At 37.9% G+C, this 15,097-nt stretch overlaps 2 protein-coding genes across 2 annotated transcripts; one reads left to right on the top strand and one right to left on the bottom strand.

Moving 5' to 3' along the window:
- Positions 1 to 1,196: 1,196 nt before the first annotated feature.
- LOC117633069 (squamosa promoter-binding-like protein 9) lies at positions 1,197 to 5,592 on the top strand. Its single transcript, XM_034366740.1, has 3 exons — positions 1,197 to 1,853; positions 4,407 to 4,546; positions 4,698 to 5,592. The coding sequence occupies exons 1-3, from the start codon at positions 1,471 to 1,473 to the stop codon at positions 5,327 to 5,329; spliced, it is 1,155 nt and encodes a 384-aa protein (XP_034222631.1). The 5' UTR covers positions 1,197 to 1,470; the 3' UTR covers positions 5,330 to 5,592.
- Positions 5,593 to 13,435: 7,843 nt separating this feature from the next.
- Positions 13,436 to 14,854, bottom strand: LOC117630503 (putative F-box/kelch-repeat protein At1g12870). Its single transcript, XM_034363210.1, has one exon. It carries the CDS (start codon positions 14,852 to 14,854, stop codon positions 13,436 to 13,438), a length of 1,419 nt encoding a protein of 472 aa, XP_034219101.1.
- Positions 14,855 to 15,097: the final 243 nt, after the last annotated feature.

The following is a 15,097-nucleotide window of genomic DNA, read 5'->3' as shown; positions in this document are numbered from 1 at the left end:
ATAATGTTATTTGAAGGCAAAAAAGTGTTTATAACTAGATACTTTCTGACCAAATTATACGTTTAATAAAGGTGGCGTGTGAATTGAAGGTGAGGACATTCACCTCAGATGCCTTTATCCACCTTGGTAACTACCTTCCCTAATTAGAAATTCAAATAAACCAATTGCAGTACGTGATTTTGTTTTTTACCTAATTGAATAGTTGCAGGCATATGAGTGAAGGTCCTACTCAAGTACATCAAAACTTTATCTAATGAATTTGTAACCCTTTTGAGAAACACCAGTGTGTGCCACCCAAAACAAACAGGTTATTTACAACCAAACATCATTGACCAAAACAAGACTAACACTACAAGCATGGATACAGCTTATTAATGTACGGACACCATTAACTTCACTATATATAGAACCTACAATCTATCGCTTTTATTTTCTTTAATTAACCAACTAACTCGTACTAACCAACTACCAAATCCTGTTGTACTTCTACCTAAATAAAAATAAAAATAATTCTTTTGTGTTGTGACTCAATTAAGAGTAATGCTAGAGAAATTACATTTTTAGATTATTTTAGGGAATTTGATTATGCGGTTTATGAAGTTTATTACTATATCAATTATGAGAATGACTAGTCCGTAATTGACACGAAAGGTAATAGAGAATTTCTTATAAGGACAATATGCTTTTGTCACTTGGGTATCTCCTTGTACCCCACATTGGAATTATTGAATTTCCCTATACACATATTATAATTGCAAATGTTTATTTCTTAAATAATCATTTAAAGACCCTCTCTAAAAAACAATCAACCAAATTTGATATCTTTTAGCGACTCATATGTATTATCCTTCTTATATCTGGGGTAAATCATAATGTAAACACAATAATCTAGAAAGCAGGGGCAAATTAGACATTTGGCACCAGCTAATGCGAAACGACGGGCACCATGCATCATGAATATATATGGGCACCCATAACCATACCATAACCAGCAAAGGGAAAAGCTTATAAAATCTTTCAAAAGAGAAAAAAGTTGTGTATAAAAAAACAAACAGGTGAGAGAGAGCTACAGTGAAAGGAGCTTCTTGTAAAGCTGAGTGGCTCAGAGAGAGAGAGCTCCATAAAGCACCCATCCATTCATTCGTCTCTCTCTCTATATTCTGCTCTCTCTCTCTCTCTCTCTCTCTATTCTGCTGTTTTGCTCCATTATTTTTGTACAGTCAGAGTCTTTCAGTGTACCTCACTCTCTCACTCACACACACGCATTTTGCACCAACAAGGCCCCTCTCTTTCTCTCTCTAAGAGGCTCAGAGCTGGCATGGGCCATTGTCAGGTGTCTGCTTTTCACTACCCCTCCACATTCACCACCTTTATCACTCTCTCACTACCATTACTTTAGAAACTACCCTTCTCTCTCTCCCTCTCTGTCAATCTATGCATTCATCAATCACATTCATGAATGGGCTGTAAATGACAATCCTGGAAATGGGCTCTAGCTCTATGACCGATTCAGGGAGCTCCTCCTCCTCTTCCCCACCTAACTCCTCCACCGAGTCTCTCAACGGCTTGAAATTTGGCCGGAAAATCTACTTTGAGGATGCGAGTCTCGGAGCTCCATATAAATCCGGGTCTGCTGGGTCTTCTTCCTCTGGGGCTACACCGCCCAAGAAGCAAAGGGGTGTGAATTTGGCTCAGCCGGGTCAGCCACCGAGGTGTCAGGTTGAGGGCTGCCAGGTAGATCTGAGTGATGCCAAAGCTTACTATTCCAGGCACAAAGTCTGTGGCTTGCACTCTAAGACCCCCATGGTCATTGTTGCTGGTCTTGAACAGAGGTTTTGCCAACAGTGTAGCAGGTCAGCAAGCACTTGTGCCCTTTACAAAAAAAAAAAAGTTAATAAATTTGATGATGGTTGGGGTTTTCTTTCTTTATTATTTGCACAGAGAAACATTTGCCCATTTGCAGTTTCAACTTTTAAAATTTATCAATTCGGTGATGAATTGCATTCTTGGTGGTGCTTGGTGGGGTTCTAGCTTTTGTTTCTAGTTGTCGATGATTTTTGTTGTAATTTAGCTATGCTTTCAAATTTGTCAATTTTCTATTTTTTTCAAGTTTCTATTTTTGGACTTTGATTTGGCCCTTCGGTCTTAACTGGTTATCTACTTTAATGCTGTTTTTGTTTAGTTTACATGGAGAGTTGGTATATGCCATATGGGGTTGTCTTGGGTATCTGTCGTTTTGAATTTTAATGTTCACTTCTTTGCTGTTTCTGGTAATGAGTCTGGACATTTTCGCTGTGCATGGCGGTGTAGTTTCTTGTTTTTTTCTTTCTTTCTTTGGGTTGCATAATCCTTTGGTGGTTAATACTTGTCCTCTGTGAAATTGTTCCTGTTACTGAATTGTGTTCTGGTTTGTTGGTGCAGGGCTTGTTGGTTACCTTAATAGAATGAATGGGTAGGGGGCTTGTGTGTGTGTACTGTGTTTTACTTATCTTTTGGGTACAAAACTGGGGGATGAGTATGGCCTAAATTTTTCTCTAATTTTAGATGTTTTGTGCTTTTAGTCATTAACTTGAAACTTGAAGCTATTAAGGAACTGTTGGGTCCTTTTTGTTGTTGTGGAGCATTTCATCCAAAAGGGTTTAATGTAGTATAATGAATTAAAAAGCTTGATGTATGTGCTTTCCGCTATGCACTAAGGGAATGAGTTCTTTCTAGTTCAAGGATTTGATCTACTACAGTTTTATCATTATTTTAGAAAACTGATTAACCAAGACAAAGTCATTCATGATTGATTGTTATGACAATCATGCCCTGAGAACTAGGTTTATCTAACCCCTTTTTAAGGGATTTAATGAACACATATGAAGGTGTTTTCTTGAGTTTTACAACAATAAACTACCTTAGAAATCAGAATGAACATGAGACTGTTGAATTCACAAATGGAAATAAGTTAATTGCATATCCTCAAATTTCTATTTTTGAGATTCTCAAAACCAATTAACTTGTGGTGTGGAATATTGAACTAAAGTATTACCCGGAGGGGGGGGTTGTCCTCGAAAGCTGTCATTTGAATTTTCCGTGGATATGCACAAGTTTAATAAAACTTGATCAATGCATCATACAGTTGCACTAATCTATCTAAACATCTGCCTCCCAGACCAGACTTCAAATATGGCTCCACAATCCCTCACTAAGTATTTCCTAGTGTTTATAGATGATCCTACTATAATATTGGTCTTGTTTTGGAGATTTTCTATGAGGAAGTTCATCATGGTTGGATGCTTTTAGACCATATGATAAAATGTAAATTTCAATAGTTCACTAGAAGGCCATTGATTTGAGAAACTAGAATAAACCAACGATCTAAAGTTGTCAGAAATGCTGCAGTTTGATGCTTCACTTTCAAGGCTTGTCTGCCAAATGAATAAGCTTGCAGCAATAGTGATGAGACTTGAGACTTGGGTTGAAACAAATAACAAATGCTGTTTCATTGAAATCCCATGTCTTTTTGGATTTGATAACCTTTATGGAATCCATGTCATTCTTAACTGATTTGCTTTGCTATTGTAAGATAAAATTTAGCATTAAATATATACCTGTGGTAGTAGATGATTTTAAAGATCATCTAGTCTCTTTGATGTTTTTGATACTTTGGAATAAAATCATTAAAAACGTGATTTCTTTTTCATTGGCAATCTATTATGTGATGGTATGTTCGCCTTTAAAATTGAACATTACATGCCTAGTTATGCTGCTATACCAAGTTTCAAACAGTCTTATAAAACGAGGCATGAGGTGTGAGCTATACAAGTATGAGACAGAATTTCTAGATATAAATAGTAAACTTTGCTTCAGGAAGTCTCTCTGTTGAGTGACAGCAAACTTGTACATTGTATTGTCTCTTGAATAGTTTGTTCTTTAAGATCTTAAGATGCCCCTTTCAAACTAGCAGCGTATGCGTAAAAGGTTCACAATCACAAGTTAATGATACTTCCCTTTGCTTTATTTTGTTCATCAATAATAGTTTATTATATTTGAGTTTGGTAGTTGAAAAATGGTTTTGTTTCTTTCAGTACTTCAACTAGGATGTTCTTCGATTTATATTTATGAGTATTTTTTTTATTAAAAAATAGGTCTTGCTCTTTCTGCTGAGGTTTTGTCTTCTAATTAGGTTTGAACTAGAACATTTCAGTGGTAGCATTCAGTGAATTTCAGGTCTCATCAGTTATGGCATAACCTATGTATACCCTTTTTAAAAAGAATCCAGATCCTCCGGTTAGCCAAACTAAACAAGCAATTCCCATAATTAAATGTCTGCTTTTGCTTTTGTTATTGTACAAATTTCTTCAAGCCTTTTTAGTACATGCCCTACTTTGATGGTGAATAACTTACCTCACAATTCCCAGATTTCATCAGCTTCCTGAATTTGACCAAGGAAAACGTAGTTGCCGTAGACGCCTGGCTGGTCATAATGAGCGCCGCAGAAAGCCACAACCTGGATCCATATTGTCTGCGCGTTTTGGCCGACTTTCTTCATCTATCTATGGTTAGACATCATCTCAACATTAGTTGAATTCCCTTTGAATATCCCTTTAAAATACCTGTTTGCACTCTATAACTGTCAAATGTGTATATTTTTCAGTTTACTCTTACCGTACTTATAAAACTGCAATAAAATGTTGAACTTGAAATGATAGAAAACAGCAGCAGAGTTGGAAGCTTTCTCATGGACTTCACAGCATACCCAAGGCTTTCAGGGAGGGATGCATGGGCAACCACGAGAACGTCTGAGCGGGTACCTGGAAATCAAAATTCCAATGACACGGGGAAGTTTCTTCAACATCCATGGCAGAGCAACTCTGAGATTACTCCATCAGGCCTTTACCTGCAAGGTTCAGCGGGCGGGACTAATTATCCTGGTCCTGGAATTCCTCCGGGAGAATGCGTCACAGGAGTCACTGACTCAAGCTGTGCTCTCTCTCTTCTGTCAAGTCAACCATGGGGCTCTAGAAACCGAGTATCGGGTGTTGGGATGAACACCGTGATAAACACTCAAGGGCCACCTGTGGGTCAACCGATCACTCATGCTGGGACTGCCAACCACTTTCCGACCACTTCGTGGGGTTTCAAGGGAAATGAAGCCGGTGGCAGCTCACACGAGATGCTTCCTGATCTTGGTCTTGGTCAAATATCGCAGCCTTCTCTTAGTACTCAGTACTCTGGTGTGCTTGAGTTGTCTCAACAGAGCAGCAGGAGGCAGCAACAAATGGAACTTGGACACACCAGGGGCTATGATACCAGCAGTCAGCATATTCACTGGTCACTTTAAAATAGGTCCCTTGGTTCTCCAGTTCTTATGAATGCCTTGTTATTGTGTCTTAAAACTTTGGAACCTTTTGAAGGTTTTATTATGTTTTGTTGGGTAGAAAACTTAAACTGGCCATGCTTTGTGTGTGTATGTTTTGTTAAGACTAAGAAGATCAGAATCTAAGGTTAGCATTCAACGCTTGAAGTGCCTACCTAGCAATGAAGCTACTATTTTAGATTTTGGAATCTTATTATGATTATTGATGGTTGGTAAATTTCTTTGAAGCACTTTGGATAAATTTAACACGTTTCAGGGGAAAGGAAAAATAAAAAAAGCTTTGTTGATAACATGATCTTGGACATATTTGCTCTAAGAATCTCAAAGTTTTGTTGATACATCCGTTCTTTTATGGGAGATTCACTATTATACCCAATATGGGGGCCCAAATTATAAAAATACCCTATATAAAATGGACTTTAGAAACACACCCAAAGCCCATTTACAACATAACAAAAAAGTTTTTAACTTCTTATAAATTACAAAACTGCCATCAATTTCTTAAAACAAGCCCAACCCCAAAATCTCATAAAAATACCCAAAGCACTCAATAGGGCATCAAAGTAATTTAATAATCAATATTAAATTTAATAAGGCTAGCTATCATTTTTTGAGTTTTTTTTGGGTTTGTTTATAGGAATTCAATTGTGTAGGGTTTATTTATAATATTAGTGCTAGAAATGGGTATATCACTAAATATCTCTTCTTGTATCTGGTTGAGACATATTTGAATTGAGTATTTTCTCTATTTTAATTATAGAAAATGAGGGATGAGTAGGGACATGAAAAAGAAGTGAATCAGAAAGGGGATAAAGCTTTAAACCCAGAATGACTTGTATGATTACGAAGGGATCATCTATAGTCCGTTTGGGTGAGTTGAGTACCGAAAATTGTCATTGTTCAAGAAGTAGGAAGTCTACATACAGTATGAGTCAGAAGAACACAAAAATTAATTCCAATATATCATTTATAAAAAAAATAAAATAATTAATTTGTTTAATCTCAATCATTTTTGTGGATCTGCCCTCATTATTTAATTATTTAACTAAATAAATAAAGACAGTAAAAATAAATATTATGATGAAAATGGAGGGTGTGATGAGCAAATAACTGGGTGTGCCATTAAATGTCAAATTCTAATGTATCTTTTCTTACAACAGATCCTAAATTAAATTCAATAAAAGCAAAGGACTCACTAGTGTAGTAGTATGGAGTATTTACTCTCTTAGGTAGGGTCCTGGGTTCTAGTCATAGCATTCGTGTAGTGTGTGTAAATTTAGTATATTATCGCCCCTCTCAATAAAAAAAATCCTCAAAAAATAAAATGTCTATTTTACCGCCATATTTTATAACTAAAGGCACAACGTGGCGCCTCGGCAATGACGTCGTTTTTTCGTTCTAAGAAACCCCGGAGAAGTGGCACGTGCGAAACGGTTTTGTTCTGACGTGAGAGTTCATTTATTCAATGACGGTCCAAAGCTTATTAAGACATTGTTATCAGTCACTCACTCTCATTGTATCTCTAGCTCTCTGCATCTACCACAACACGCATTCCAAACCCTCTCAGCTTCAATATCTCTCTCTCTCTCCCCGACGCTTCCTCCAAATGTTCGTCGTCTTTACAAATGTGGTGTTGATTGCGTTTCGGTCAGTTTACTTATCCTTTCTCGAACACTTTCTCTTCCGTTTGGTTAATGAGAAAATTTAGGAAAATTGAAAGAATGTGCATTTTTTACTTCAATTTATGTACTAGTGATTTTTCTTTCCTGTTGATGCCAAAAAATGGATGACCACAATTGGAGACCAACTTAGAAGTGGCTTGCCTTCGATAGATGTGTTCCTCTGAAAAGCTATGAGGGATCTGCAGAAGGAGAGTGCATGGGTGAAGAACTTGACACCGACGTGGTATTACCGAAGATTTTCCAATACTAGAGTTATGAGATTACTCCATCAGGCCTTTAACTGCAGGGTTCAGCGGGCGGGACTAGTTATCCTGGTCCTGGAATTCCTCCGGGAGAATGCGTCACAGGAGTCACTGACTCAAAGCTGTGCTCTCTCTATTCTGTCAAATCAACCATGGGGCTAGGTATCGGGTGTTGGGATGACCACCTTGATAAACACTCAAGGGCCACCTGTGGGTCAACCGATCACTCATGCTGGGACCTCCAACCACTTTCCGACCACTTCATGGGGTTTCAAGGGAAATGAAGCCGGTAGCAGCTCACACGAGATGCTTCCTGATCTTGGTCTCGGTCAAATGTCGCAGCCTCCCCTTAGTACTCAGTACTCTGGTGTGCTTGAGTTGTCTCAACGGAGCAGCAGGAGGCAGCAACACATGGAACTTGGACACACCAGGGGCTACGACACCGGCAGTCAGCAGATTCACTGGTCACTTTAAAAGTGGTCCCTTGTTGTTCTCCAGTTCTTATGAATGCCTTATTATTGTGTCTTAAAACTTTGGAACCTTTTGAAGGTTTTATTATGTTTTGTTGGGTAGAAAACCTAAACTGGCTATGCTTTCTGCGTGTATGTTTTAAGGTTAGCCTTCGAGGCTTGAAACTGCTTACCTAGCAATAAACCTACTATTTTGGATTTTGGAATCTTATTATGATATTGATGGTTTGTGAATTTCTTTGAAGCACTCTGGATAAATTTACCACGTTTGATGGGAAAGGAAAAAGGAAAAAAAAAAAGTTTTATTATTTAATTATTTAACTAAATAAATAAAGACAGTGGAAATACATATTATGAGGAAAATGGAAGGGTGTCATGAGCAAATAACTGGGTGTGGCTTTAAATGTCAAATCCTAATTTATCTTTTCTTACAATAGATCCCAAGTTAAATTCAAGAAAATGTCTATTTTAAATTACCACCATAATTCCGTCAAAAAAAAAAAAATACCACCGTATTTATAACTAACAGCACAAATTAGCCGCTAGGACAAACAGAAGTAAACGACAATCGGCTATTCAACGGACCGGAGATAGACCGGGTTCCTTCGCTCCGGCAAGGACCACGGCCTCGGCAACGACGTCGTTTCTGTAATTTAATATCTCCAAAGGAAAATGTGCCCAGTGGCACGTGCGAAGCGGTTTTGATTTGTGTTGACGTGGGGTCCAGCTATTCAACGAAGGTCAAGCTGGTTAAGACATTGCTACAGTCTCTCTTTTCTCTCACACTCTCTAGCTCTCTGCAACTTACACAGCACGCAACCCTCTCTCTCTGCTTCACAATCTCTCTCTCGCTCTCTCTCTCTCTCTCTACGACGCTTCCTCCAAGGTTCTTCTTTAGCTTCTTTTGATTTTCCGCTTTAGAAATGTGTTATTGATTGCGTTTCCTGTTCCGTTTGGTTTCCGAGAAAATGGAGGAAAATAGGAAAAATGTGCATTTCTAACGATTGATTGTGTATGGCAAAACAGGAAATTGATTTTGTTTAGCTTCGTTTCATTTCTAACGATTTTTCTTTCCGTTGATTTCCGCAGTCTGAATTTGATTTTCGTGAGAATGGCAAAACAGAGCGTATGGATGTCCTTCACATTAACTTTCATCTCGGCTATTCTGGCTTTCCAAGCGGTGGCATTCACTGCTCCAAGTGATGGTAACTCTTACAATCATTATTTTTTTTGGTCTTTTGATGGATTTTATGTTCTCTGATGAAAGTAGAAAAAAAATAGAAAGAATCCGAAACCACGCATTTCTTGGATTCAAGTTTCTGTCTGTGTTGCGTGAAATCTTTTTGATTCTATAGAGTTTGTTGATTTTATAAATCTCCATCATATTTGTTCTTTAACTCTATGCACTGCAGTCACGGCTCTTCAAGATTTTTACGAGGCTCTTAACAGCCCTCCGCAGCTGAAGGGATGGAGATTGGATGGTGGGGATCCTTGTGGGGAATCATGGGTTGGAGTGTCATGTTCAGGGTCATCTGTAATGCTCCTAGTACAATAATTCTTTTATTGATGGCAATATTAACTATACTTGGATTATGTACTAAACTTAATTCCGCTCTCACCTTATGCAGTAAACTTCAGGGGCTGAACCTCTCGGGGTATCTTAGTGCACAGCTCCATAATATGTTCAACCTGAAGACACTGTAAGTTTTTTAAAATTATAAATTAAATTACTTCACATATGGTTTGTGCAAACTTTTTCATCTGGTTTCTTCTTATAGGGATGTTAGTTCCAATAACATTGTGGGTGAAATTCCATACGTCTTACCCCCAAATGCCACTCATATGTAAGTACGATTCCTCGTTCATACAACTGGTTTTGTTTTACATGTTCTACAATTTTGATATTTATGCTCATTGCTTAATGACGTGTGCAGCAATCTGGCATGCAACTCTTTGACCTCTATTCCTCATTCTTTACCTACCATGAAAAGTCTCCGACATTTGTGAGTTGCATACTGCTTATATTTACTGGTTCTGGTTCATGATTATTCAACATAAGTTGTAACTTTTCCTTTCTTGCAGGAATCTAAGCCACAATTTGTTATCTGGACCTGTTGGCAATGTATTTACAGGCCTGCAGAATTTAAGAGAACTGTATGCTTCCTTTCACAGTCCTTTTAATTTTTTTCTATGTGCTTAGCAAACCTCTAGCAAAGAAAGAAAAATCTATTGAGAAAATAACTTACAATTTAATTTCCAAATGACCCCTCTAGGCAACCTTCTTGTAAGCAACCAATCGAAACAAAGAACATCAAAATGCTCCCCACTGGTCCTGGGCATCCAAACTGTCTAGCTAAATTATGCTAGTAACAAGTACGTCTATGTAAATATTACTTGACAATTGCTTGGACAATAGCTCTGCTGTTTTAGGACTTGCTCCAATCATATATGAATCTTTTCTTTCAACACTTTACTGTAACTCCGAACCAGTCAACCTCTTGCTGCCTTAAACTATAGCACTGTTCTCATCCATAACAATACAGGGCTTTAAACTAAGTTCAATATCCTCAACTTTTGTTGTGAAAATCTCATACCTCATAGTATACTATGAACTCAGTCTGCAATATCGTGATTATAGTATGATTCAGCTCATCTTCTCTGGTTATTGCACCGCCATCAGGCAAGACATAAAAACAGATGTCAACTTCTGAGAAGTTTTATATCACCTCTTTTGTAAACAAAATTTGTACTCCTTAGTCATGTGCAAATATCTCAACATTTTCTTATCTGCTGCATAATAAGCTTGGCCTGTACCCACATTAAGCTGCCTACAATTGAGAGGCCTAAGGCTTATCTTGCATATGCAATCTGTCTAGTGCATCTTCATCACTGAATTTATCTCAATCTGATATTGGTACATCATAATCGGAGCAACTTTCCATTTTAAATTTCTCAAGTACCCCTTTTCAATATAAAACCCTTTGAGATAAAACAAGCAATTCTCTTTCTCTGTCTTTGATAATATCATTGTTCAACACATTAGAGGCCTCCCACAACTGTCATGACTAAAGATTTAAGCAACCTTTCTTGGTATCATATAAAACTGAATTGCCCTTTCCCATTTGGCAAAATAGGCCTTTTCCTCAGCAATTGCTTACTCTTCTGGTTTTTCTGGAGCTTGCTCCTCTTATTGCCATATCAATATCCAGAAGTCCAGGAGCTATCTCAAGATCCTTTTCCATTTCTTGTAGTTGGAACCAGTCAGGGTTTCGATGGTGTTTATGTTTGTAGTGTTTATAACTTGAAATTTAAAAACAGACAACCATACAAATAAGACTTTGATCTAGAATGATATTACAATCATGCTAAAACATGCTTTGATCCAAAACTGAAGTTGTATTTAAAATATGCAATTATTCAGCAAAGCAAGATGTCATGACAGAGAGCACGACCATAAAAGTAAAGAACAATATGAATTGAATTTGAACAAAGGCAGAGAAAACTGATTTCTGCAGGGATTTGTCATACAATAACTTTACTGGAGATCCCAATTCATTCAGATCCTTGGCAAACCTCACTGGATTGTGAGTTTGTGTTTTGCTTTAGTTAGTTTTTTTCTTGCTTGTCATAGTGTATTATGTGTCAGCGATTTCACATGTCCAATGGGTGCATCTGCCAGCAGGTTCTTGCAGAATAACAAATTTAGTAGATCAGTTGCTTATATAGTTGAGCTTCCACTAACTAATCTGTACGTCACTCTATCTGCCCTTTGCCAGCATTAGTTTTCCTTTTGTTTTTTTAATTTAAAAAATCTGGTTTTCTTCTTGATTCTTAACAGGAACATCGAAAACAATGATCATCAGATCAATTTTTCCAATGTTTTCCAAGAAGAACACAAGAGTAAGATAAAAAAAGAAGATATATCTTGCTCTTATGTTCACTGTGTTTATTGGGGTTGGCCTAGTATTGGCTAGCAACCTCAATAAGGGGAAAAGGAAACTGACTGACGAAGAAGAATTAGGACCTCAGATTCAGAGGTTTACAAATGCACCAAAAGACTTGGATGAGAGGTTTGAAAAAGGTAGATTCATGAAGCAGGTGGAGTGGCAGGTGGTAGAGGGGAAAGATATGAATGAGCTGAATAAAAAAGTGAATAAGTTGGAGAGGAGGAAGAAACGCCCCTCACCGCCGATGAAGAAAGGAGTGCAACTTATTTGCCAACAACCCGATGAAGATTTCAAAGATCCCGATCCTGATATCTAGTATACACTAATATCACAACACTGCTTTCATACTTTTCCAAGATGTTTTTTTGTTTTTTTTTTGGGGTCAATCTCCAAGATGGATTTATTCCTCAAGTAGCCCCTGAATATCTTACTCAAGTACACTCTCTTCTTTGTGATGGTTAGATTTAGTCCAAAAAAAAAAAAATTATATCGGTTTCATGGGAGAGTAGATGTTAACTTCATATTAAAAAAAGATTGTAGAATATCTCTGCCACAAGATTTAGGCCTCACACGCGGCCCAAAAGTCCCCTTACACACATGCGTCAGCTGGGGCCTATCTTGTCCTTTGTTTGCATGTGGCCTGCACATCAGCCCAAAAGCTCCTAATTTTTCCCACAATCAAACCCAACAATTTTAACTCAATCATAAGAGCACGTCCAGCGCACATACAAAATCAGGCAAAAGGCTGCCTTTGTGAGCCCAAATAGCCTCCAGAGCGCAGCCAACAGCCCAGGCAAGGCCTGGGTCCCACCAGTCTGGGCAAGCCCAAGGGCAGATCTTGCTTGGGCTTCAGCCCGAAAGTGCTGACGTCAGCAAGCAAAAATAAATTCAAAAAAATCCAAAAAAATTCAATTTTTTATATAAAAAAATACTAAAAAATTATAGATGTTTTCCCTATAAATACATAACAATTTTATTCACTTTCCCTATAAATACATAACAAGTTTATATTTTGTTGCATATTCTTTTTTTTTTTTTCTTGCCCTTGCCCTAGCCTTTTGGGATGGAACCAAAAAAGGCAAGGCTGCCACTATTCACGTGAATAGTGGCAGCCCTTGCTTGCCCTTGCCCTTGTCTTAGCCCTTATGGGTGGAGATGCTCTAACTGTAGTTGTTTTCTCCATCTCCCTTATCTTTTAGATTTATTTCTTTGTACCAAAAAAAAAAACAAAAAACAAAAAACAAAAGGGGTTTGAGTCTTTAGAGCCGGAGATGGCTTAGAGACCCAAAACTTCTACTTGATCTTTAAATGTGTCTCTAAAGTGGTGGATAGAAACCCAATATAAAGACCACCACCATTGAGGATATGCTCTAATTAAAGCTTAAAGGGAGCATGGACTAAGGATTGCATTACACTATAGTGATGTACCTCAACAATTATATCTCATCCACACTAATATATTTACAACAACTAATGCATTAAATCTATCAGATTTCACAAAAATGTACCAATACCAATTACGTACGTACATGTACATGAAATGCACCAAAAAAAAAAAAACAGCCTAGCTAGATTTAATCGATATCAATTCACATATCATATGGTATAGGACAACTTTTTTTGATAAAAACCACGAGGTGTTCCAACACCCGAGGTATGGGACAACTTTGATCACCTAGCTACGTACATATTATTAATTAGGTTTAGATGGAGTAGCTAGGTGAAATATCTAGACTGGAACTTGGCTCTCCACATAATGTACTCCTCCATAAAACCAGTCGGTTTGGCCATGATTGAGAAGCTTTTTAGTGTCGCTTCCATGGTCATACCCAAACAAGTTTTCATCCGGCTCAATTGGATCATCTTCATATTCTAATCGTTTGGAGAGAATATATTGATCCTTCCAAACTCCTCCGATCCGTGCTCCTGCAAATACTTCGGTTGTGATTCTAAATTGTTGAACCCAAACTGGCTTCTTAGATTCTTGATCATGAGTGAGCACCCAAAGCACTCGCTCCAAATCGCCATTTTCTGGATTATTCGTACATCTTAGAATTGCAACTGAACTATTATTCCATGGTTCCAAATCAAATTCTCTACCAAGACGACGCCATTCTATTGGTAGTGGTATCAAATAAAAAGCCTCTTCATGTAAATTGAATGACACAAGATAGTACTCCGCCGACGTTTGCTCTACCAACCAATACATCACTCCATTCACGGTAACCGAAACAGCTGTTAGACAAACTTTAAATGATGGAAACTCTAATTTGTCTTCGACATCTTTCCATGAATTTGTATTTTGGAGGAACACTTGGGCTTGAAATATAACTACTTTTTCACTGTCATCGTCTTCTTCGTCGTCGTCATTACCGCCATAAGCTGCCGGAAAAACTCTCACCACTTTGTATTCACTAATCTCTGGTAAGAAATCAAAACCTAAAAGAGGATAGTTACACTTACAAGAATCCCACCGTTTACGTACTCGACGATGCCCTTGGATGCCTTTGCCCTCCTCCTTCTCCTCCTCCTCATAAGGATTAATTGGTGGGAGATACCTAAATTGTTCTGTTGCCGGGTTCCATACTACTACTAATTCAGTACGCCCAGGAGGAGCAGGAGCAGCTTCCTTCACCTCCACCTCCGCAGTACTAGTATTATACTTCTCATTTTTTATCTCATTCTGAATGAACAGAACACAACAAACTAAACCATTACTAGATCCCAAAAGGGCAAAATGTTTCCAGCGGCTAAAGATTTGAGGATTTTTAGGGGGACGGAAAGAGAAAGGCACAGGAAGTATTGTTTCTTCCTCACGAAGCAATGCAAGCTTGACGCCTTTTTCATTAGCGCTTATCTTTACTTTCGAGACAAGGAGAAGACCGGGATTCTGAGCAGAGCGAGAGCGATGAAGAAGGACATGTCTAGCAATGAAATAAGAAGATTTGGTGAGACCATACCACTCTTTTGAGACGCATCTAAACCTGAGTACAGACTTGGCAGGCAGCTTCGAGAGAATTTCTAGCAGGACGTCTTTTTGTAATACCTTCCTAGTTTTATTTTTTGGCTCTGAAGTATATGACTTTATTCGATATCGTTTTCGACCACGAACTAGCAGCTTCACCACACCACTTGATTCATCATCCATTCTGACTCTTGTTAATTAGCAAGGTTATCAAAATCGTAGAGAGAGCCAAGGGGATAGTCTTTTTTTTTATAGGAATTGTAGCAGTAACGTATTTATGTGCATACATGCCTTTCTCGAACAATATATAAAGGGCAAAGTCCTATTTCAACTAGGACATGTATAAAACCCCACTGGCTACCAGTTTTTTTATTTTATTAAAATTTTAAAGAATTTATTTACCCTATAGGAATAGGAATAGGAAAT

The sequence above is a fragment of the Prunus dulcis genome, chromosome 6 (assembly GCF_902201215.1).
Source record: "Prunus dulcis chromosome 6, ALMONDv2, whole genome shotgun sequence".
Taxonomy (NCBI): domain Eukaryota; kingdom Viridiplantae; phylum Streptophyta; class Magnoliopsida; order Rosales; family Rosaceae; genus Prunus; species Prunus dulcis.
The sequence above is the reverse complement of the archived record's forward strand: the minus strand, read 5'-3'. Positions and strand labels throughout refer to the sequence as shown.

Coding starts and splice junctions, on each gene's coding strand:
- LOC117633069 (XM_034366740.1), top strand. CDS start 1,471: ATGACAATCCTGGAAATGGGCTCTAGCTCTATGACCGATTCAGGGAGC. Junction 1,854..4,406: donor TTTTGCCAACAGTGTAGCAG/GTCAGCAAGCAC, acceptor CACAATTCCCAG/ATTTCATCAGCTTCCTGAAT. Junction 4,547..4,697: donor ACTTTCTTCATCTATCTATG/GTTAGACATCAT, acceptor TTGAAATGATAG/AAAACAGCAGCAGAGTTGGA.
- LOC117630503 (XM_034363210.1), bottom strand. CDS start 14,854: ATGGATGATGAATCAAGTGGTGTGGTGAAGCTGCTAGTTCGTGGTCGA.